This window comes from Salmo salar, chromosome 25, assembly GCF_965601325.2.
Source record: "Salmo salar chromosome 25, fSalSal1, whole genome shotgun sequence".
Taxonomy (NCBI): Eukaryota; Metazoa; Chordata; class Actinopteri; order Salmoniformes; family Salmonidae; genus Salmo; species Salmo salar.
The window spans coordinates 51,482,249-51,507,500 of NC_138315.1; the positions used below are offsets into that span (position 1 = coordinate 51,482,249).

The 25,252-nt window shown below is 42.6% G+C and overlaps 1 protein-coding gene across 2 annotated transcripts in view; it reads right to left on the reverse strand.

The window, feature by feature from the left end:
• Nucleotides 1-9,050: 9,050 nt before the first annotated feature.
• LOC106591971 (desmin) overlaps nt 9,051-25,252 on the reverse strand; it is a 26,512-nt gene continuing 10,310 nt past the window's right edge. The window contains exons 4-10 of one of the 2 annotated variants that reach the window (XM_045707883.2): nt 24,905-25,066; nt 20,125-20,250; nt 16,128-16,348; nt 15,131-15,237; nt 13,997-14,082; nt 12,763-12,844; nt 9,051-10,140 (exon numbers count right to left, since the gene is read on the reverse strand). In XM_045707883.2, the coding sequence (XP_045563839.2) occupies nt 10,130-10,140; nt 12,763-12,844; nt 13,997-14,082; nt 15,131-15,237; nt 16,128-16,348; nt 20,125-20,250; nt 24,905-25,066 (795 nt within the window). In that variant the 3' untranslated portion in view covers nt 9,051-10,129. The remainder of the gene's footprint in view (nt 10,141-12,762; nt 12,845-13,996; nt 14,083-15,130; nt 15,238-16,127; nt 16,349-20,124; nt 20,251-24,904; nt 25,067-25,252) is intronic. The other variant, XM_045707884.2, reaches the window with a different exon arrangement.

Here is a 25,252-nt window from a genome sequence, read left to right on the forward strand (position 1 = left end):
CTCTATTAGACAGACCACCTCTATTAGACAGACCACCTCTATTAGACCCACCACCTCTATTAGACAGACCACCTCTATTAGACCCACCACCTCTATTAGACAGACCACCTCTATTAGACAGACCACCTCTATTAGACCCACCACCTCTATTAGACAGACCACCTCTATTAGACAGACCACCTCTATTAGACAGACCACCTCTATTAGACCCACCACCTCTATTAGACCCACCACCTCTATTAGACAGACCACCTCTATTAGACAGACCACCTCTATTAGACAGACCACCTCTATTAGACAGACCACCTCTATTAGACAGACCACCTCTATTAGACAGACCACCTCTATTAGACCCACCACCTCTATTAGACAGACCACCTCTATTAGACACCACCACCTCTATTAGACAGACCACCTCTATTAGACAGACCACCTCTATTAGACCCACCACCTCTATTAGACCCACCACCTCTATTAGACAGACCACCTCTATTAGACCCACCACCTCTATTAGACAGACCACCTCTATTAGACCCACCACCTCTATTAGACAGACCACCTCTATTAGACAGACCACCTCTATTAGACCCACCACCTCTATTAGACCCACCACCTCTATTAGACCCACCACCTCTATTAGACAGACCACCTCTATTAGACAGACCACCTCTATTAGACCCACCACCTCTATTAGACAGACCACCTCTATTAGACAGACCACCTCTATTAGACCCACCACCTCTATTAGACCACCACCTCTATTAGACAGACCACCTCTATTAGACCCACCACCTCTATTAGACCCACCACCTCTATTAGACAGACCACCTCTATTAGACAGACCACCTCTATTAGACAGACCACCTCTATTAGACCCACCACCTCTATTAGACAGACCACCTCTATTAGACCCACCACCTCTATTAGACAGACCACCTCTATTAGACACCACCTCTATTAGACAGACCACCTCTATTAGACCCACCACCTCTATTAGACAGACCACCTCTATTAGACAGACCACCTCTATTAGACCCACCACCTCTATTAGACAGACCACCTCTATTAGACAGACCACCTCTATTAGACAGACCACCTCTATTAGACCCACCACCTCTATTAGACCCACCACCTCTATTAGACAGACCACCTCTATTAGACCCACCACCTCTATTAGACAGACCACCTCTATTAGACCCACCACCTCTATTAGACAGACCACCTCTATTAGACCCACCACCTCTATTAGACAGACCACCTCTATTAGACCCACCACCTCTATTAGACCCACCACCTCTATTAGACAGACCACCTCTATTAGACAGACCACCTCTATTAGACAGACCACCTCTATTAGACAGACCACCTCTATTAGACCCACCACCTCTATTAGACAGACCACCTCTATTAGACAGACCACCTCTATTAGACCCACCACCTCTATTAGACCCACCACCTCTATTAGACAGACCACCTCTATTAGACAGACCACCTCTATTAGACAGACCACCTCTATTAGACAGACCACCTCTATTAGACCCACCACCTCTATTAGACAGACCACCTCTATTAGACCCACCACCTCTATTAGACCCACCACCTCTATTAGACCCACCACCTCTATTAGACAGACCACCTCTATTAGACAGACCACCTCTATTAGACAGACCACCTCTATTAGACAGACCACCTCTATTAGACCCACCACCTCTATTAGACAGACCACCTCTATTAGACAGACCACCTCTATTAGACCCACCACCTCTATTAGACCCACCACCTCTATTAGACAGACCACCTCTATTAGACAGACCACCTCTATTAGACAGACCACCTCTATTAGACCCACCACCTCTATTAGACCCACCACCTCTATTAGACCCACCACCTCTATTAGACAGACCACCTCTATTAGACCCACCACCTCTATTAGACAGACCACCTCTATTAGACAGACCACCTCTATTAGACCCACCACCTCTATTAGACAGACCACCTCTATTAGACAGACCACCTCTATTAGACCCACCACCTCTATTAGACCCACCACCTCTATTAGACAGACCACCTCTATTAGACAGACCACCTCTATTAGACCCACCACCTCTATTAGACAGACCACCTCTATTAGACCCACCACCTCTATTAGACAGACCACCTCTATTAGACCCACCACCTCTATTAGACAGACCACCTCTATTAGACAGACCACCTCTATTAGACCCACCACCTCTATTAGACAGACCACCTCTATTAGACCCACCACCTCTATTAGACAGACCACCTCTATTAGACAGACCACCTCTATTAGACCCACCACCTCTATTAGACAGACCACCTCTATTAGACCCACCACCTCTATTAGACAGACCATCTCTATTAGACCCACCACCTCTATTAGACCCACCACCTCTATTAGACAGACCACCTCTATTAGACCCACCACCTCTATTAGGCAGACCACCTCTATTAGACAGACCACCTCTATTAGACAGACCACCTCTATTAGACACACCACCTCTATTAGACCCACCACCTCTATTAGACCCACCACCTCTATTAGACAGACCACCTCTATTAGACAGACCACCTCTATTAGACAGACCATTAGACCGCTGCAGTTCGTTGTTTCTACATCTACAGTAGCTAAACATGTGACCCACCACCTCTATTCAGTCTTATGTAGCAACATTTAAAAAAAAACATTTTTTTTTACACGAGATAAAAGTAGAGACTCAGAGCTACAAAATAGTATATAATACACTGCAGTTGAGGAACAATGGGAAAGTAATTCTGCTTTGAAAGTTTATAAAATTGTAACCCCACTTGAGAAAATGACCCTTAAATGTTTTGGTGCACCTACTGGAGAGCTCTTCTTTGTCTACACCCATTCAGCATTGTTCACATTCTCTTAAGCATTAGCCCCACCCATCTCTTTAAGGATTCACATGTGAGGCCATGTGTTAAACAGAGTGAGTAAGGAGACTAAAAAGTGGTAAAAGTAGTAGCCTACAATAAGGAAAAACTCCAGGTAAAAAATACACTTTATTTAGTCCTTGGTCTATATCCTAATCTGACTTTGGCGCAGGTCATGTTGTTCTTCACATTACCGTCTCTGGTAAACACACACTACATCAAATAAAATGTACGTTTATTTGTCACATGCCTAGGCTACAGATGGGGTAAGCGTTACAGTGAAATGGTTACTTTCATAGTGGAGCTAGATAGCTAAACTATAAAACATAATCCAAACTCTAATGCAGCATTCAAAACAACTGGGAACTCGGAAAAAAATGAGGTGTAAACGGTACAGTGAAATGGTTACTTGCGTAGTACTAGTAATATCAAAAACAGATGGTGTCCAGATTAATAAATAGGTTATAAATATTAGATGACGCTTAGCCAGACACACGTGTCTAAATTGATGTGAAACAAATGCTATAGCCAACCCCCAGCTATATCTAGCCAAGTGGATGGGTCACTATTGTCATGACATGTACACATGATCATAAAATACAATTGTCACGGCTGTCTGAAGGATCCGACCAAAATGCAGCGTGTTCGTAGTTCCACATGTTTATTTATTCGTGAAACGTAATGCAATACATTAAATACTTGAACTAAGAAAAAAAAAAAAAAACGTGACACAGAGAGGAAAACACACTACTCAAAAGATAATCACCCACAAAACCCAGGTGAGGCAAACATCAACATAAATATGACCTCCAATTAGAGGTAACGAGGATCAGCTGCCTCCAATTGGAGATCAACCCAAACAACACCAACATAGAAATACAAAACTAAAAACTGAACGTAGAAATACAAAAACAGACAAACAACCCCTGTCACGCTCTGACCTACTCTACCATTGAAAGTAATTGTCACGTCCTGACCAGTAAAAGGGGTCGTTTGTAATTGTAGTATGGTCAGGGCGTGGCAGGGGGTGTTTGTTTTGTGTGTTTTGGGGGTTTTCGGGTTCTAGGGGATTTTGGTTCTAGTTTTCTATTTCTATGTTTCTTTTTTCTATGTGTGGCCAAGTATGGCTTCCAATCAGAGGCAGGTGTCTTTCGTTGTCTCTGATTGGAAGCCATACTTAGGCAGCCTGTTTTTCCCTGTGTTTTTGTGGGTGGTTATTTTCTGTATAGCCTGGGAGCCTTATGGAACTGTTTCGTCATCTGTTTATTTTGTTTTGAGTGTTCTCTCTAAAATAAAGAAGAAAGATGAGCACTATACACGCTGCATTTTGGTCACCGTTCATCGACGTGTATGACAGTAACAACTTATTATGGTCAGGACGTGACCACAATAGATAGCCATAATCACCCCCCAGACACACCTGGCTAACTTGATGGGTCATGTCGTCACCTGGCGTAGTGGAGTCTTTTGTTTAGATATGTAGCTAGCTAGCTAGCTAAACAATTAACCATCATCCCAACCCATACTGTACTAGCAATACAAACGTATTGTCATAGCTAGCCACCGTACATGAAATGGTGTAGTATGAATCTGCAGGTAGCTAAAACTAACCAATTTTGTTCAATGTTAGCTAGCAAGTCAAGACTCTTCCTAGAGCTGGAGACTAGTCAGGATCGAGGGAAAGATGAACGGAGAAAAGTACAGAGACATCCTTGATGAATACCTATTCCAGAGTGCTCAAGTCTTCAGACTGGGGCGAAGGTTCACCTTCCAACAGGACAACGACCATAAGCACACAGTCAAGACAAGTCTCTGAATGTCCTTGAGTTGCCCAGCCAGAGCCCAGACTTGAACCCAATCGAACATCTCTGGAGAGACCCTAAAATAGCTGTGCAGCGACGCTCCCCATCCAACCTTGACAGAGCTTGAGAGGATCTGCAGAGAAGAATGGGAGAAACTCCCCAAATACACGTGTGCCAAGCTTGTATAGTCATACCCAAGAAGACTCAAAGCTGTAATTGCTGCCAAAGGTGCTTCAACAAAGTACTGAGTAAAGGGTCTGAATACTATTGTAAATGTGATTTTTAAGTTTTTATTTTAATACATTTGCAAAAATTTCCAAAACATCAGTTTTTGCTTTATCATTTTGGGGTTACGTGTGTAGATTGATGAGAGGAAAAAACTATTTCATCAATTTTAGATAAAGGCTGTAACGTAACAAAATGTGGAAAAGGTCAAGGGGTCTGAATACTTTCCGAATGCACTGTATATAGGTCTTGGATGGCAGGAAGCTTGGCCCCAGTGATGAACTGGGCCGTACGCACTACCCTCTGTGGCGCCTTGTGGTCGGATGCCAGGCAGTTGCCATACCAGGCAGTGATGTAACCGGTCAGGATGCTCTCGATGGTGCAGCTGTAGAACCTTTTGGAGGATCTGGGGACCCATGCCAAATCTTTTCAGTTTCCTGAGGGGAAAAGACGTTGTCGTGCCCTCTTCACGACTGTCTTGGTGTGCTTGGACCATGAGAGTTTGTCTGTGATGTGGACATCAAGGAACTTGAAACTCTCGACCCGCTCCACTACAGCCCCGTTGATGAGAATGGGGGCCTGTTCAGCCCTCCTTTTCCTACAGTCCACGATCATCTCCTTTGTCTTGTTCACATTAAGGGAGAGGTTGTTGTCCTGGCACCACACGGCCAGGTCTCTCACCTCCTCCCTATAGGCTGTCTCATCATTGTCGGTGACACTGTTGTTGTCACGGGTACTTAGGGCAGGAGGAAGGAGTAGAGTCAAATGCAGGAGATATCGTCCAGTAGCTCGATGTTTATTCACACCCACACACTAGGTGATCAAAAGGCACTGGGAGTGCACAATACCCAAAAGGGAAACAGGTAATTCACAAAGGGAAAATCACGCACGGGGCGCAGCCCGGCGAGAAAATAAATCCTCCAATATAAAAACGATAGAGAAGAAACGGCCACAGCGTAAACCCGCTGACAAACAAACAATCCCGCACAACACACAACCCCAAAGGAACAAACTAAATACCCCCCCACTAATGACAGAAATGACAACAGGTGCGGACCTAGACAGACAAAACACAATGAACACAGAAACACAGATCGGCGGCAGCTAGTAGACCGGCGAGCGCCGCCCGGCCGAGGAGGGGCACCATTTTCTGTGGATACTGTGACAGTTGTGTTGTCAGCAAATTTAATGATGGTGTTGGAGTTGTGCTTGGCCATGCAGTCGTGGGTGAACAGGGAGTACAGGAGGGGACTGAGCATGCACCTCTGAGGGGCCCCAGTGTTGAGGATCAGCGTGGCAGATGTGTTATTGCCTAGCTTTACCACCTGGGGGCGGCCCGTCAGGAAGTCCAGGATCCAATTGCAGAGGGAGGTGTTTAGTCCCAGGATCCTTAGCTTAGTGATGAGCTTTGAAGGCACTGTGGTGTTGAACGCTGAGCTGTAGTCAATGAACAGCATTCTCACGTAGGTGTTCATTTTGTCCAGGTCGGAAAATGCAATGTCAGTCTTTCATTTTGTTACCTGTCCGGTCATATCATTTTGTTACCTGTCCGGTCATATCATTTTGTCACCTGTCCGGTCATATCATTTTGTCACCTGTCCGGTCATATCATTTTGTCACCTGTCCGGTCATATCATTTTGTCACCTGTCCGGTCATATCATTTTGTCACCTGTCCGGTCATATCATGTCCGGTCATATCATTTTGTCACCTGTCCGGTCATATCATTTTGTTACCTGTCCGGTCATATCATTTTGTTACCTGTCCGGTCATATAATTTTGTTACCTGTCCGGTCATATCATTTTGTTGCCTGTCCGGTCATATCATTTTGTTACCTGTCCGGTCATATCATTTTGTCACCTGTCCGGTCATATCATTTTGACACCTGTCCGGTCATATCATTTTGTCACCTGTCCGGTCATATCATTTTGTTACCTGTCCGGTCATATCATTTTGTCACCTGTCCGGTCATATCATTTTGTTACCTGTCCGGTCATATCATTTTGTTACCTGTCCGGTCATATCATTTTGTTACCTGTCCGGTCATATCATTTTGTTACCTGTCCGGTCATATCATTTTGTTACCTGTCCGGTCATAGCATTTTGTTACCTGTCCGGTCATATCATTTTATTACCTGTCCGGTCATATCATTTTGTTACCTGTCCGGTCATATCATTTTGTTACCTGTCCGGTCATATCATTTTGTCACCTGTCCGGTCATATCAGAAATGGCATTGTTGCCTCATTAGTATGCCTCAGGTATAATAGTACAATAGCACAGAAAAATGTAGCACTTATTAGCAAATTATTTGTGTATTGGTGATGTACAACGTTTATAAAATGACATTTTAGTCTCTGGAAAATATTAACATGTACATTTTGAACAGTGCAGTTTTTTGTTGACATGAGTTTGCTCAAAGCATGATGAGGAGAGGCAAATATACTTGTGTATGAGAGTCCATACAGCAGCATTAACGTTTGCCTTGCATTTTTATATTTAACCTTTATTTAACAAGGCAGGTCAGTTAAGAACAAATTCTTATTTACAATGACGGCCTACCCAGTGCCAAACCCTAACAACGCTGGGCCAATTGTGCGCCGCCCTATGGGGCCTCCCAATCACGGCCGGCTGTGATACAGCCTGGAATCGAACCAGTGTCTGTAGTGACATCTCTAGACTGCTGTGCCACTCAGGAGCCCCATGCAGTCATTAAAAGAAGTCAACCGGCAGAATTGTGTCCAGAGTTTTCCCGTCCCTTCCACTAGAGCACGACCCAGAACACGACCCCAGAACACGACCCCAGAACACGACCCCAGAACACGACCCCAGAACACGACCCCAGAGCACGACCCCAGAAAGGTACCCGGTACAGAACCAATTACACATGCACTTACCAGAGGTAGAAATCTACATTTTGACATTACATTTAACAGGTTATCTTGAGCCAGTCTCCTACAGCAGGAAAATAATCATGCAGTAACAGGAATGCACATTATTATGTGGATTATAATTAATGGACATTTGTATAGCGGGAGGGAGGGATGGAGGAGAGAGCATGGAGGGAGGGAGGGATGGAGGAGAGAGCATGGGGGAGAGAGGGAGGAAGCGAGGGAGGGAGGGAGGGAGGGAGGGAGGGAGGGAGCGAAGGAGTGAAGGATGGAGGGAGGGAGGGAGTGAGGGAGGGAGGGAGGGAGCGAAGGAGCAAAAGATGGAGGGAGGGAGTGAGGGAGGGAGCGAAAGATGGAGGGAGGGAGCGAGGGAGGGAGGAGAGAGGGAGCGAAGGAGCGAAGGATGGAGGGAGGAAGTGAGGGAGGGAGGGAAGGAGCGAAGGATGGAGGGAGAGAGGGAGGGAGCGAAGGAGCGAAGGATGGAGGGAGGAAGCGAGGGAGGGTGAGAAGGAGCGAAGGAGGGAGGGAGGGAGCGAGGGAGGGAGGGAGTGAAGGAGCACAGGATGGAGGGAGGGAGCGAGGGAGCGAAGGAGCGAAGGATGGAGGGAGGGAGCGAGGGAGCGAAGGAGCAAAGGATGGAGGGAGGGAGCGAGGGAGGGAGGGAGGGAGCGAAGGAGCGAGGGAGGGAGGGATGGAGGGAGGGAGCGAGTGGGGTGGGGGAGGGAGCGAGGGAGCGAGGGAGCGAGGGAGGGAGGGAGGGAGCGAAGGAGCGAGGGAGGGAGGGATGGAGGGAGGGAGCGAGTGGGGTGGGGGAGGGAGCGAGGGAGGGAGCGAGGCAGCGAGTGGGGTGGGGGAGGGATGAGTGAGGTGGGGGATGGGCGATAGACAGAGATGATATTTTAGTCTTTATTAATGTCTCTATTTGATTGTAGCCGTGGTGGAGACTTCTGTTGTGTCACTGTTAGCATTATAACCTCGGGTTACTATGAAAACTAGGAAACTAAATTATTGTTACTCCACTGTAAAACACTCAGATCTGTTATAGTACAATGTGAAGAAAAAAAATGGGTAGCTCATTAATAAACCCATCCATGTTTTAATCCACTGTTAATCTACAGTTAATCCACTGAATAGAATATTACCCAAGTTTGACTGATACAGTTACTCTCACTTGATAGCAATTTACACACAGAGGTGTTGGGTAAATAAAAGCCAAATCAACATACAATGTATTTTATTTCAGATCATCGGCTGTGAAAACATTGTGAAGCAGATAGACCCTTTTTGACAAACACACACACAAAGAAACGTGCACTACAGAGATTGCAACTCTTGACATTCTGGAGATCCCCTCTAGCCATGTATGTTCTGTTCTGGCCAGGGCCTGACTTGACTTTCATTCCACCTTGTTCCCACCTTCTGATTACTGTAACATTGTATTCTGATTACGGTAACATTGTCTTCTGATTACGGTAACATTCTATTCTGATTACGGTAACATTGCCTTCTGATTACGGTAACATTGTCTTCTGATTACGGTAACATTGTCTTCTGATTATGGTAACATTCTATTCTGATTACGGTAACATTGCCTTCTGATTACGGTAACATTGTATTCTGATTACGGTAAAATTGTCTTCTGATTACGGTAACATTGTCTTCTGATTACGGTAACATTGTCTTCTGATTACGGTAACATTCTATTCTGATTACGGTAACATTGCCTTCTGATTACGGTAACATTGTATTCTGATTACGGTAAAATTGTCTTCTGATTACATTAACATTGTCTTCTGATTGCATTAACATTGTCTTCTGATTACAGTAACATTGTCTTCTGATTACAGTAACATTGTCTTCTGATTACGGTAACATTGTCTTCTGATTACAGTAACATTGTCTTCTGATTACAGTAACATTGTCTTCTGATTACGGTAAAATTGTCTTCTGATTACGGTAGCATTGTCTTCTTCTGTCTTCTTCTCTTGGTGATTGGTCATATAAAATCTGATTATTAGGAGTTAGTGAGTTATGAACATACCTAAGGTGGTAAGGTGGTAAGGTGGTATAACCACCTTACCCTTTGTAAGGTGGTTATAACTTTTCATAAGGTGTTAATAACTCACTCCCTCTCAAAAAGAGACCTTTCAAAAGAGGCTTTCCTTAGAAAAGCTAACTAGAGCAGCCCTTGTATCTCGGTATGTAAACGTCCTTCAAAAAAGGTTTTAACTTGTTGTTGCTTTGTTTGTTTGCTGTTGTTGTTGTTTACATGATGTCCTGCTGATGCTGTGTAGATTCACTGACCACCTATGGAAGGAGAGGACAGTCAGTCAAGGTTGAGAGGTCAGGCACAGAGAGACAACAAACAGATAGGCCCAGAGAGACGACGTGTATAGTTTTGTATTTGACTTGTTCATTGTACCTTTCTTTTAAACAGGGAGTCCCATTGAGACCAAGGTCTCTTTCACAAGGGAGCCCTGCATCGTACAATTACACAACTGTTTACAAAATACAACAGAATACAAAATACGATAATGAACGAGTCCCCTCATATAAATACCTTGGCATTTGGATCGACGACAAGTTGTCATTTCAAACACGCGGATGAGCTAACGAAGAAACTGAGACTTAAAACTGGGCTTGTTCTACAGAAATAGATCGCTTGGTTGTAGGAAAACAATTGTTCAGTCAATTTTCCTGTCAGCCTTTGACTCTGGGCGACATAATCTATATAAAACGCTGCTGCCACTTTTTTTTTTTTAAACCATTGGATACTGCTTATCATAGGCCACTCCACGTTCTCACAGGGTGACATCACTTCCTGTCAGACTTGCTGGCGGAGCGCAGCGGGCAGCTTAGCGATTAGAACGTTGGGCCAGTAAGCGAAAGATCGTGGGTTTGAATACCCAAGGTGAAAAATCAGTTGATGTGACCTTGAGAAAGGCACTTAATCCTAATTTGCCCCTGGGGAGTCGTACTGCTATGGCTGACCCTGTACAACAACACCTATCGTACTACTATGGCTGACCCTGTACAACAACACCTATCGTACTACTATGGCTGACCCTGTACAACAACACCTATCGTACTACTATGGCTGACCCTGGACAACAACACCTATCATACTACTATGGCTGACCCTGTACAACAACACCTATCATACTACTATGGCTGACCCTGTACAACAACACCTATCATACTACTATGGCTGACCCTGTACAACAACACCTATCGTACTACTATGGCTGACCCTGTACAACAACACCTATCGTACTACTATGGCTGACCCTGTACAACAACACCTATCGTACTACTATGGCTGACCCTGTACAACAACACCTATCGTACTACTATGGCTGACCCTGTACAACAACACCTATCATACTACTATGGCTGACCCTGTACAACAACACCTATCACCCTACTATGGCTGACCCTGTACAACAACACCTATCATACTACTATGGCTGACCCTGTACAACAACACCTATCATACTACTATGGCTGACCCTGTACAACAACACCTATCGTACTACTATGGCTGACCCTGTACAACAACACCTATCGTACTACTATGGCTGACCCTGTACAACAACACCTATCGTACTACTATGGCTGACCCTGTACAACAACACCTATCGTACTACTATGGCTGACCCTGTACAACAACACCTATCATACCACTATGGCTGACCCTGTACAACAACACCTATCATACTACTATGGCTGACCCTGTACAACAACACCTATCATACTACTATGGCTGACCCTGTACAACAACACCTATCATACTACTATGGCTGACCCTGGACAACAACACCTATCATACTACTATGGCTGACCCTGTACAACAACACCTATCATACTACTATGGCTGACCCTGTACAACAACACCTATCATACTACTATGGCTGACCCTGTACAACAACACCTATCATACTACTATGGCTGACCCTGTACAACAACACCTATCATACTACTATGGCTGACCCTGTAAAACAACACCTATCATACTACTATGGCTGACCCTGTACAACAACACCTATCATACCACTATGGCTGACCCTGCACAACAACACCTATCATACTACTATGGCTGACCCTGTACAACAACACCTATCATACTACAATAGCTAACCCTGTACAACAACACATTACACTGCACCTATCGTACTACTATGGCTGACCCTGTAAAACAACACATTATACTGCACCTTTACGGTTTATGTCTCAGGGTCAGGGTCAGGGTCAGCTCTGACCTTGGAGAGCTGTTTTTTTCTCTGTTTAGTTAGGTCAGGGTGTGATAGGTGGGTGGGCATTCTATGTGTTTTGGTTCTATGTTTTGGCCGTGTGTGGTTTCCAATCAGAGGCAGCCTGTTTTTCCCACTTGGTTTTCGTGGGTAGTTGTTTTCTGTTTCGTTTAGGTAACCTGACAGAACTGTTGGCTGTCGTTTTGTTTATTTGTCTAAGTGTTCGATTTCATTAAAATACAATATGAGCACTCAACACGCTTCGCCTTGGTCCCCTCTATACGACGCCCGCTACATTATGTGACAATACAGCATCTTATTTCTCTCTTTATTTATGCAACATTACCATCTATTCATTTACATATCTCTCTTGGAGAAATTACCATATTACTTCACATCGCTCCTGACCCACGGAAGTAGAAAATACCTTACTGGCTCACAGGAACGAATAACTCCCTGAAATTCCTTTGGTAAACTACAGATTTAGGTTAAACAGGTGTTTGTTTTTAAGGAACAATTTTTTCAGAGTACCCTTTACAATTAGACGTACTAGTTCCTTTTGGGAATTTTAGGATATTGGTAACGAATGTACGTGTTTTCTTTTTTATCGTTCTAATTGTATTTGTTGTATTTGTTGTATTTGTCATGACACTGCCGTTATCTTTCCTTTATTATGTACCTTGTTTTTTCTGCTGTTTTTTTTTTTTTTTTTCTGAAACAGGGCTCTCTTCCGAAAGAGACATGGTCTCAAAGGGACTTTCCTGTGAAAATAAAGGTTAAATAAATACAATAAAATACATATAGATATACTGGAGACAAGGACAGTTAAAGTGTGGACAGGACAGTGACTATACAACTGTAGTTTAGTGTGAACAATAGTGTGTCCTCCAGGGTTCAGTCAATTCAGGAAGTAAAATATAAATTCAGGAAGTAAAATGTAAATCAAGGAAGTAAAATTAAATTCCAATTCCTAATTCTCCTCAATGGTTTTCTTTTTTTGTTGTTGTAATTTACCCTCCTTTTCTCCCCAATTTCGTTATTTCCAATTCCGATCTTGTCTCATCACTGCAACTCCCCAACGGGTTCGGGAGGTGAAGGTCGAGTCATGCATCCTCCAAAACAGGACCCGCCAAACCTCGCTTCTTAACACCCGCCCGCTTAACCCGGAAGCACCGTTCAACTGACGACCAAGGTCAGCCTGCAGGCACCCAGCCCACCACAAGGAGTCGCTGGAGCGCGAGGAGCCAAGTAAAGCCCCCCCCCCCCGGCCAAATCCTCCTCTAACCCAGACGACGCCGGGCCAATTGTGTACCGCCCTATGGGACTTTCGGTTACGGCCGGTTGTGACAGCCTGGGATCGAACCCGGGTCTGTAGTAACGCATCAAGCATTGCACCACTCGGGAGGCCGTCTCAACGCTTTTCTATTAAGAAAATGTTTAATTGGAATCAGGAATTTCTGTTCACTTCATGAATTGTCTGAAGTGAAATTATATTGACCCGAACTCTGGTGTCCTCTGTACATCTCTTAACTGTGAGAAGAGGGTGAGATGCTCAGAGGTAGGGTAGAGTCATCAGGTCTAGTACTGAGGTGTTCCGGATAGGAGAAGTGAGTTCATTAAAGGTAGTTGGTAAACAGTTGAGATGTAAACTGTACTTACACACAGAACACTAGCACCTTCTCTCAATTCATATTTAATCTAGATCAAAATGTATTCATTAAATGACTGTAAGGCTATGAAATGCTATTTCCAAGTGTAAAATAACACCCTGTTCCCTATATAGTGTGCTACTTTTGACCAGAGTCCTGGGCCCCTGGTAGTGCACTATGAAGGGGATATGGAGTTATTTAGGATGGGGCCTATATTGGTCCATAGTGTCTTCTGTTTTTGTCGGTTCTGTCTGTTTAGCTCACCTCTCCATCGCGGGTTTCGATGGTCTTGATCAGAACAGTCTTCTTGGAGTGGACCTCTGATGAACGGCCAACGTCCGGGCTGGTCTCTGCAGGGAGAGGACAGAGGTAACACAACCTCAGTCTAACCTTAGACTCAACTCTCAGGCTTAAGGAGATTTGAAAAATATGTAAATTCAAGACTAACCAATTATCTCTAGGCTGATGTTTTGAATGGAAAGTATAGACCACAAGTAAGACTATCTCAACCTAACCTAATCACAACTGTAACCTATTCAGAACCACAACCTAACCCTACCTCAAACTAACCTAACCTCAACCTAACCTAACCACAACCTAACCCTACCTCAACCTAACCTAACCACAACCGTAACCTAGCCAGAACCACAACCACAACCTGATCAAACCGCAACCTAACCCTACCACAACCTAACCTCAACCTAACCTAACCACAACCACAACCTGATCAAACCGCAATCTAACCCTAACCCTACCTCAACCTAACCCCAACCTAACCTCAACCTAACCTAACCACAACTGTAACCTAGCCACAACCACAACCTAACCCTACCTCAACCTAACCCCAACCTAACCTCAACCTAACCTAACCACAACCGTAACCTAGCCACAACCACAACCTAACCCTACCTCAACCTAACCCCAACCCAACCTAACCTCAACCTAACCTAACCACAACCGTAACCTAGCCACAACCACAACCACAACCTGATCAAACCGCAACCTAACCCTACCTCAACCTAACCTCAACCTAACCTTACCACAACCGTAACCTAGCCACAACCACAACCACAACCTGATCAAACCGCAACCTAACCTTACCTCAACCTAACCCCCAAAACAACCTTAGTCTCTTACCACAGCAGCAGAGAGGAGATAGGCCCGCGAGGCTGAGGTCAACCACAAGCTAACCCAAAAGCCACAGTTGATTTATGACATCCTTATTAATCAATATTAATTAAGTCTAATCGTGCTCCATTATTTTCATTTGGCTGGCAAACAAGACATACCGTGGTCTTTGAATGATCAATATCTGAAATGCATCCACTGTCAACCTATTTTCAGATGCCGCTTCTCCCCCTTGTGGTAAAATGTGACGCTGAGGAATCGTGTTCTCACCTCTGAATCCAATAGTGGAATATGATGAGGCAGCAGAGTGGGCAGCAGAGTGGGCAGCAGAGTGGGCAGCAGAGTGGGCAGCAGAGTGGGAGCCAGATACAGTGATGCTGGGCGAAGACAGAGAGAGAAGACAAAACATACAGGAAATGACAGGTTAGATATCTATTTTTGGATTGTTTTGGATTGTTTGAAAGTCCCTGCAAAACAATCTATTGTGGCTAATTCCATTCATGATGATCTCCCTCGACTTAACTTTACCCTGGCTCTATCGCAATGTGTCTTTTGCAATTCCTTGCATCTTATCTCCTCCCTCCTTCTCAACAGTAATGAGGAAGAGGAAGAGGAAGTGTATCCTAGCAGGAAGAGTTTTAATATCTGCCACACCCCCTTTGAATCAGCTGTTGTATTTTCCGAGGAGAAAAGCCTGCACTCATTTAAACATATGGTACTTATTGTTTTATCTATAAAATGTCTTGCACAACTAACTTCATTTGTTTTGATCAATTTATACATGCATTTTGGGATCCCTCCCCCTACTCCTCCCCTCTCTCTTCTCTATCCCTCCCCCTACTCCTCCCCTCCCTCTTCTCTACCCCTCCCCCTCCCCCTCCCACTACTCCTCCCCTCTCTCTTCTCTATCCCTCCCCCTACTCCTCCCCTCCCTCTTCTCTATCCCTCCCCCTACTCCTCCCCTCCCTCTTCTCTACCCCTCCCCCTCCCCCTCCCCCTACTCCTCCCCTAACCCCTTCTCTATCCCTCCCCCTACTCCACTTCTCTCCTCGCTCTTCTCTATCCCTCCCCCTACTCCTCCCCTCCCTCTTCTCTATCCCTCCCCCTACTCCTCCCCTCCCTCTTCTCGACCCCTCCCCCTACTCCTCCCCTCCCTCTTTTTAACTCTCCCACTACTCCTCCCCTAACCCCTTCTCTATCCCTCCCTCTAATCCTCCCCTTCTCTCCCTCTTCTCTACCCCTCCCTCTACTTATCCCTCTCTCCTACCGGCTCTCCTCTCCCTCCAGTAGTTTCCTGTAGGTGGCGATCTCTATATCCAGGGCCATCTTGACATTGAGGAGGTCCTGGTACTCTCTGAGGTGACGAGCCATCTCATCCTTCATCTTAGCGATCTCAGCCTCCAGACGGATGACGGAGTCCTGGTAACCTCCAGCCTCGTTTCCCAGACGATCCTCCATCTCCCTCATCTGCCTCAGCAGAGACTCATTCTGGAGAGAGAGAGAGAGAGAGAGAGAGAGAGAGAGAGAGAGAGAGAGAGAGAGAGAGAGAGGATTACATAAACAGTAAGGTAGGTAAACAGGTATCATAGTTAGATTGAGAGGGGAAATGGTGGAGAGGTGATTGAAGTGATGATAGGTTAGGGAATTGTCCTGAAGTGTGTACTACTCCCCACATATTTAAAACCATTGGACTGTCAAATACAAGAAGGGAAGTTTACACTTAATCCAGGAGGATCTAGAGTATGATATATTAATAGTCCGAGGGGAACATAGAGTAGGATGTAGTAATATAGAGTAGGATGTAGTAATATAGAGTAGGATGTAGTAATATAGAGTAGGATGTAGTAATATAGAGTAGGATGTAGTAATATAGAGTAGACGGTAGAAGTTTAGAGTAGGGTGTAGTAATATAGAGTAGGGTGTAGTAATATAGAGTAGGGTGTAGTAATATAGAGTAGGGTGTAGTAATATAGAGTAGGATGTAGTAATATAGAGTAGGAAGTAGTAATATAGAGTAGGATGTAGTAATATAGAGTAGGATGTAGTAATATAGAGTAGAATGTAGTACTATAGAGCAGGGTGTAGTAATATAGAGTAGGATGTAGTAATATAGAGTAGGGTGTAGTAATATAGAGCAGGGTGTAGTAATATAGAGTAGGGTGTAGTAATATAGAGTAGGATGTAGTAATATAGAGCAGGGTGTAGTAATATACAGCAGGGTGTGGTAATATAGAGTAGGATGTAGTAATATAGAGTAGGGTGTAGTAATATAGAGCAGGGTGTAGTAATATAGAGTAGGGTGTAGTAATATAGATTGGATGTAGTAATATAGAGCAGGGTGTAGTAATATAGATTGGATGTAGTAATATAGAGCAGGATGTAGTAATATAGAGCAGGGTGTAGTAATATAGAGTAGGGTGTAGTAATATAGAACATGGTGTAGTAATATAGAGCAGGGTGTAGTAATATAGAGCAGGGTGTAGTAACATAGAGTAGGGTGTAGTAATATAGAGCAGGGTGTAGTAATATAGAGCAGGGTGTAGTAATATGGTAGGATGTAGTAATATAGAGTAGGATGTAGTAATATAGAGTAGGGTGTAGTAATATAGAGTAGGATGTAGTAATATAGAGCAGGGTGTAGTAATATAGAGCAGGGTGTAGTAATATAGAGCAGGGTGTAGTAATATAGAGCAGGGTGTAGTAATATAGAGCAGGGTGTAGTAATATAGAGTAGGATGTAGTAATATAGAGTAGGATGTAGTAAGATAGAGTAGGGTGTAGTAATATAGAGTAGGATGTAGTAATATAGAGCAGGTTGTAGTAATATACGGCAGGGTGTAGTAATATAGAGCAGGGTGTAGTAATATAGAGTAGGGTGTAGTAATATAGAGCAGGGTGTAGTAATATAGAGTAGGGTGTAGTAATAGAGTAGGGTGTAGTATTATAGAGTAGGGTGTAGTATTATAGAGCAGGGTGTAGTAATATAGATTGGATGTAGTAATATAGAGTAGGATGTAGTAATATAGAGCAGGGTGTAGTAATATAGAGCAGGGTGTAATAACATAGAGTAGGGTGTAGTAATATAGAGCAGGGTGTAGTAATATAGAGCAGGGTGTAGTAATATGGTAGGATGTAGTAATATAGACTAGGATGTAGTAATATAGAGTAGGATGTAGTAATATAGAGCAGGGTGTAGTAATATAGAGCAGGGTGTAGTAATATAGAGCAGGGTGTAGTAATATAGAGCAGGGTGTAGTAATATAGAGTAGGGTGTAGTATTATAGAGCAGGGTGCAGTAATATAGAGCAGGGTGTAGTAATATACAGCAGGGTGTGGTAATATAGAGTAGGATGTAGTAATATAGAGTAGGGTGTAGTAATATAGAGCAGGGTGTAGTAATATAGAGTAGGGTGTAGTAATAGAGTAGGGTGTAGTATTATAGAGTAGGGTGTAGTAATATAGAGCAGGGTGTAGTAATATAGATTGGATGTAGTAATATAGAGCAGGATGTAGTAATATAGAGCAGGGTGTAGTAATATAGAGTAGGGTGTAGTAATATAGAACAGGGTGTAGTAATATAGAGCAGGGTGTAGTAATATAGAGCAGGGTGTAGTAACATAGAGTAGGGTGTAGTAATATAGAGCAGGGTGTAGTAATATAGAGCAGGGTGTAGTAATATGGTAGGATGTAGTAATATAGAGTAGGATGTAGTAATATAGAGTAGGGTGTAGTAATATAGAGTAGGATGTAGTAATATAGAGCAGGGTGTAGTAATATAGAGCAGGGTGTAGTAATATAGAGCAGGGTTTAGTAATATAGAGCAGGGTGTATTAATATAGAGCAGGGTGTAGTAATATAGAGCAGGGTGTAGTAATATAGAGCAGGGTGTTGTAATATAGTAGGATGTAGTAATATAGAGTAGGATGTAGTAATATAGAGTAGGGTGTAGTAATATAGAGTAGGATGTAGTAATATAGAGCAGGTTGTAGTAATATACGGCAGGGTGTAGTAATATAGAGCAGGGTGTAGTAATATAGAGTAGGGTGTAGTAATATAGAGCTGGGTGTTGTAATATAGAGCAGGGTGTAGTAATATAGAGTAGGGTGTAGTAATAGAGTAGGATGTTGTAATATAGAGCAGGGTGTAGTAATATAGAGCAGGGTGTAGTAATATTGAGCAGGGTGTAGTAATATAGAGTAGGGTGTAGTAATATAGAGCAGGGTGTAGTAATATAGAGCAGGGTGTAGTAATATAGAGTAGGGTGTAGTAATATAGAGTAGGGTGTAGTAATAGAGCAGGGTGTAGTAATATTGAGCAGGGCGTAGTAATATAGAGCAGGGTGTAGTAATATAGAGCAGGGTGTAGTAATATAGAGCAGGGTGTAGTAATATAGAGTAGGGTGTAGTAATATAGAGCAGGGTGTAGTAATATAGAGTAGGGTGTAGTAATATAGAGTAGGGTGTATTAATATAGAGTAGAATGTAGTAATATAGAGTAGGGTGTAGTAATATAGAGTAGAATGTAGTAATATAGAGTAGGGTGTAGTAATATAGAGCAGGGTGTAGTAATATAGAGCAGGGTGAAGTAATATAGAGCAGGGTGTAGTAATATAGAGCAGGGTGAAGTAATATAGAGCAGGGTGTAGTAATATAGAGCAGGGTGTAGTAATATTGAGCAGGGTGTAGTAACATAGAGTAGGGTGTAGTAATATAGAGTAGCGTGTAGTAATATAGAGCAGGGTGTAGTAATATAGAGCAGGGTGTAGTAATATAGAGCAGGGTGTAGTAATATAGAGTAGGGTGTAGTAATATAGAGCAGGGTGTAGTAATATAGAGTAGGGTGTAGTAATATAGAGCAGGGTGTAGTAATATATAGTAGGGTGTAGTAATATAGCGCAGGGTGTAGTAATATAGAGTAGGGTGTAGTAATATAGAGCAGGGTGTAGTAATATAGAGCAGGGTGTAGTAATATAGAGCAGGGTGTAGTAATATAGAGTAGGATGTAGTAATATAGAGCAGGGTGTAGTAATATAGAGTAGGGTGTAGTTATATAGAGTAGGGTGTAGTAATATAGAGTAGAATGTAGTAATATAGAGTAGGGTGTAGTAATATAGAGTAGGGTGTAGTAATATAGAGCAGGGTGTAGTAATATTGAGCAGGGTGTAGTAACATAGAGTAGGGTGTAGTAACATAGAACATAGTAATATAGAGCAGGGTGTAGTAATATAGAGCAGGGTGTAGTTATATAGAGTAGGATGTACTTACTGTTCCCTTGAGAGAGTCGATCTCACAGGTGTAGGACTGGATCTGATGCCTGAACTCCATGCTCTCCTGTTTGGCCTGTCTCAGAGCATCGTTGTTCTTGTTCACAGCCTGGTTCAGGTCTGACACCTGGAGAGGAGGTGGAGACATGGGTTAGAATAGATGCTACTGTCACTGTGTAGTGGTGCCGATGTAGTTAGCTTAGCTACTGTCACTGTGTAGTGGTGCCGATGTAGTTAGCTTAGCTACTGTCACTGTGTTGTGGTGCCGATGTAGTTAGCTTAGCTACTGTCACAGTGTAGTGGTGCCGATGTAGTTAGCTTAGCTACTGTCACTGTGTAGTGGTGCCGATGTAGTTAGCTTAGCTACTGTCACAGTGTAGTGGTGCCGATGTAGTTAGCTTAGCTACTGTCACTGTGTTGTGGTGCCGATGTAGTTAGCTTAGCTACTGTCACTGTGTAGTGGTGCCGATGTAGTTAGCTTAGCTACTCTCACAGTGTAGTGGTGCCGATGTTGTTAGCTTAGCTACTGTCACTGTGTACATATCAATATCCAGTTGTAGCTCATCTAGCGCTGCTTTGCGTACTGGCAATCACACACAGATAATGTTGGGATTTTATCATGTTCTGCACCAGGGTTGGAGTCGATTTCATTTAAATTCTAATTCCAATTCCAATTTAATGAATTAAATGAATTCAATCAAAATAAACTCCAAGGCTGTTGTGTATGGTCTTAAGATAATTTATCTCAACCATCCCGATGGACAAACCTCTCTAACTATGACCCCACTGTCACTACCAACCCATATTTTCAGTGTTTACCTTGGACTTGTACCAGTCCTCAGTACTGTACTGTACTATAAAGCGTACATCTTTCTTTTATTAGATGAACACCAACAAAACAACAAAATACAAAAACCCGAACGTAACGTTCTGCAGGCTTCACAGCAGCTATACAAAAAAAAACAAGATCCCACAATCACAGGTGGGGAAAAAGGGCTGCCTAAGTATGATCCCCAATCAGAGACAACGATAAACGGCTGCCTCTGATTGGGAACCACCAAGAAATAGAAACATAGATATGCCCACCAAAGTCACACCCTGATCTAACAAAATAGACAATAAAAAAGGCTCTCTAAGGTCAGGGCATGAAAATACTTAGGTATATTATAGATGGTGTTTACCTTGGACTTGTACCAGTCCTCAGTACTGTACCATACGATATAATACTATGGTGTATTATAGAGGGTGTTTACCTTGGACTTGTACCAGTCCTCTGTACTGTACCATACTATATAATACTATGGTGTATTATAGATGGTGTTTACCTTGGACTTGTACCAGTCCTCAGTACTGTACCATACTATATAATACTACGGTGTATTATAGAGGGTGTTTACCTTGGACTTGTACCAGTCCTCTGTACTGTACCATACTATATAATACTATGGTGTATTATAGAGGGTGTTTACCTTGGACTTGTACCAGTCCTCAGTACTGTACCATACTATATAATACTATGGTGTATTATAGATGGTGTTTACCTTAGACTTGTACCAGTCCTCAGTACTGTACCATACTATATAATACTATGGTATATTATAAATGGTGTTTACCTTAGACTTGTACCAGTCCTCAGTACTGTACCATACTATATAATACTATGGTGTATTATAGAGGGTGTTTACCTTGGACTTGTACCAGTCCTCTGTACTGTACCATACTATATAATACTATGGTGTATTATAGAGGGTGTTTACCTTGGACTTGTACCAGTCCTCAGTACTGTACCATACTATATAATACTATGGTGTATTATAGAGGGTGTTTACCTTGGACTTGTACCAGTCCTCAGTACTGTACCATACTATATAATACTATGGTGTATTATAGATGGTGTTTACCTTGGACTTGTACCAGTCCTCAGTACTGTACCATACTATATAATACTATGGTGTATTATAGATGGTGTTTACCTTGGACTTGTACCAGTCCTCAGTACTGTACCATACTATATAATACTATGGTGTATTATAGAGGGTGTTTACCTTGGACTTGTACCAGTCCTCAGTACTGTACCATACTATATAATACTATGGTGTATTATAGAGGGTGTTTACCTTGGACTTGTACCAGTCCTCAGTACTGTACCATACTATATAATACTACGGTGTATTATAGAGGGTGTTTACCTTGGACTTGTACCAGTCCTCAGTACTGTACCATACTATATAATACTATGGTGTATTATAGAGGGTGTTTACCTTGGACTTGTACCAGTCCTCAGTACTGTACCATACGATATAATACTATGGTGTATTATAGATGGTGTTTACCTTGGACTTGTACCAGTCCTCAGTACTGTACCATACTATATAATACTATGGTGTATTATAGAGGGTGTTTACCTTGGACTTGTACCAGTCCTCAGTACTGTACCATACTATATAATACTACGGTGTATTATAGAGGGTGTTTACCTTGGACTTGTACCAGTCCTCAGTACTGTACCATACTATATAATACTATGGTGTATTATAGAGGGTGTTTACCTTGGACTTGTACCAGTCCTCAGTACTGTACCATACTATATAATACTATGGTGTATTATAGATGGTGTTTACCTTGGACTTGTACCAGTCCTCAGTACTGTACCATACTATATAATACTACGGTGTATTATAGATGGTGTTTACCTTGGACTTGTACCAGTCCTCAGTACTGTACCATACTATATAATACTACGGTGTATTATAGATGGTGTTTACCTTGGACTTGTACCAGTCCTCAGTACTGTACCATACTATATAATACTATGGTGTATTATAGAGGGTGTTTACCTTGGACTTGTACCAGTCCTCAGTACTGTACCATACTATATAATACTATGGTGTATTATAGAGGGTGTTTACCTTGGACTTGTACCAGTCCTCAGTACTGTACCATACTATATAATACTATGGTGTATTATAGATGGTGTTTACCTTGGACTTGTACCAGTCCTCAGTACTGTACCATACTATATAATACTATGGTGTATTATAGATGGTGTTTACCTTGGACTTGTACCAGTCCTCAGTACTGTACCATACTATATAATACTATGGTGTATTATAGATGGTGTTTACCTTGGACTTGTACCAGTCCTCAGTACTGTACCATACTATATAATACTATGGTGTATTATAGAGGGTGTTTACCTTGGACTTGTACCAGTCCTCAGTACTGTACCATACGATATAATACTATGGTGTATTATAGATGGTGTTTACCTTGGACTTGTACCAGTCCTCAGTACTGTACCATACTATATAATACTATGGTGTATTATAGAGGGTGTTTACCTTGGACTTGTACCAGTCCTCAGTACTGTACCATACTATATAATACTACGGTGTATTATAGATGGTGTTTACCTTGGACTTGTACCAGTCCTCAGTACTGTACCATACTATATAATACTATGGTGTATTATAGAGGGTGTTTACCTTAGACTTGTACCAGTCCTCAGTACTGTACCATACTATATAATACTATGGTGTATTATAGATGGTGTTTACCTTGGACTTGTACCAGTCCTCAGTACTGTACCATACTATATAATACTACGGTGTATTATAGATGGTGTTTACCTTGGACTTGTACCAGTCCTCAGTACTGTACCATACTATATAATACTATGGTGTATTATAGAGGGTGTTTACCTTGGACTTGTACCAGTCCTCAGTACTGTACCATACTATATAATACTATGGTGTATTATAGAGGGTGTTTACCTTGGACTTGTACCAGTCCTCAGTACTGTACCATACTATATAATACTATGGTGTATTATAGAGGGTGTTTACCTTGGACTTGTACCAGTCCTCAGTACTGTACCATACTATATAATACTATGGTGTATTATAGATGGTGTTTACCTTAGACTTGTACCAGTCCTCAGTACTGTACCATACTATATAATACTACGGTGTATTATAGATGGTGTTTACCTTGGACTTGTACCAGTCCTCAGTACTGTACCATACTATATAATACTATGGTGTATTATAGAGGGTGTTTACCTTGGACTTGTACCAGTCCTCAGTACTGTACCATACTATATAATACTATGGTGTATTATAGATGGTGTTTACCTTGGACTTGTACCAGTCCTCAGTACTGTACCATACTATATAATACTATGGTGTATTATAGATGGTGTTTACCTTGGACTTGTACCAGTCCTCAGTACTGTACCATACTATATAATACTATGGTGTATTATAGAGGGTGTTTACCTTGGACTTGTACCAGTCCTCAGTACTGTACCATACTATATAATACTATGGTGTATTATAGAGGGTGTTTACCTTGGACTTGTACCAGTCCTCAGTACTGTACCATACTATATAATACTATGGTGTATTATAGAGGGTGTTTACCTTGGACTTGTACCAGTCCTCTGTACTGTACCATACTATATAATACTATGGTGTATTATAGAGGGTGTTTACCTTGGACTTGTACCAGTCCTCAGTACTGTACCATACTATATAATACTATGGTGTATTATAGATGGTGTTTACCTTGGACTTGTACCAGTCCTCAGTACTGTACCATACTATATAATACTATGGTGTATTATAGAGGGTGTTTACCTTGGACTTGTACCAGTCCTCAGTACTGTACCATACTATATAATACTATGGTGTATTATAGATGGTGTTTACCTTGGACTTGTACCAGTCCTCAGTACTGTACCATACTATATAATACTATGGTGTATTATAGAGGGTGTTTACCTTGGACTTGTACCAGTCCTCTGCCTCTGAGATGTTCTTGGCTGCGATGCCTTCGTACTGCATACGGATGTCCCTGAGGGCAGCGGTCAGGTCTGGTTTGGACATGTCCATCTGGACCTGCACCGAGGTCTCCTGCATCTGGCTCGTCAGCTCATGGATCTCCTGCAGGGGGTACGAGGTCAGAGGTTAGGGGTTAAAGGTCAGGGGGTCAGAGGTTAGGTGTCATAGGGTCGACTAGAGTTGTATCAGAGTGGTTTTATAGGTGAGAATCACAGTGCATGTTCTTCGTAGTCATATAAAACAGGGTTTTATTTGGATGACTAGCCTTTGTGAAGAGAGGTTCTGATG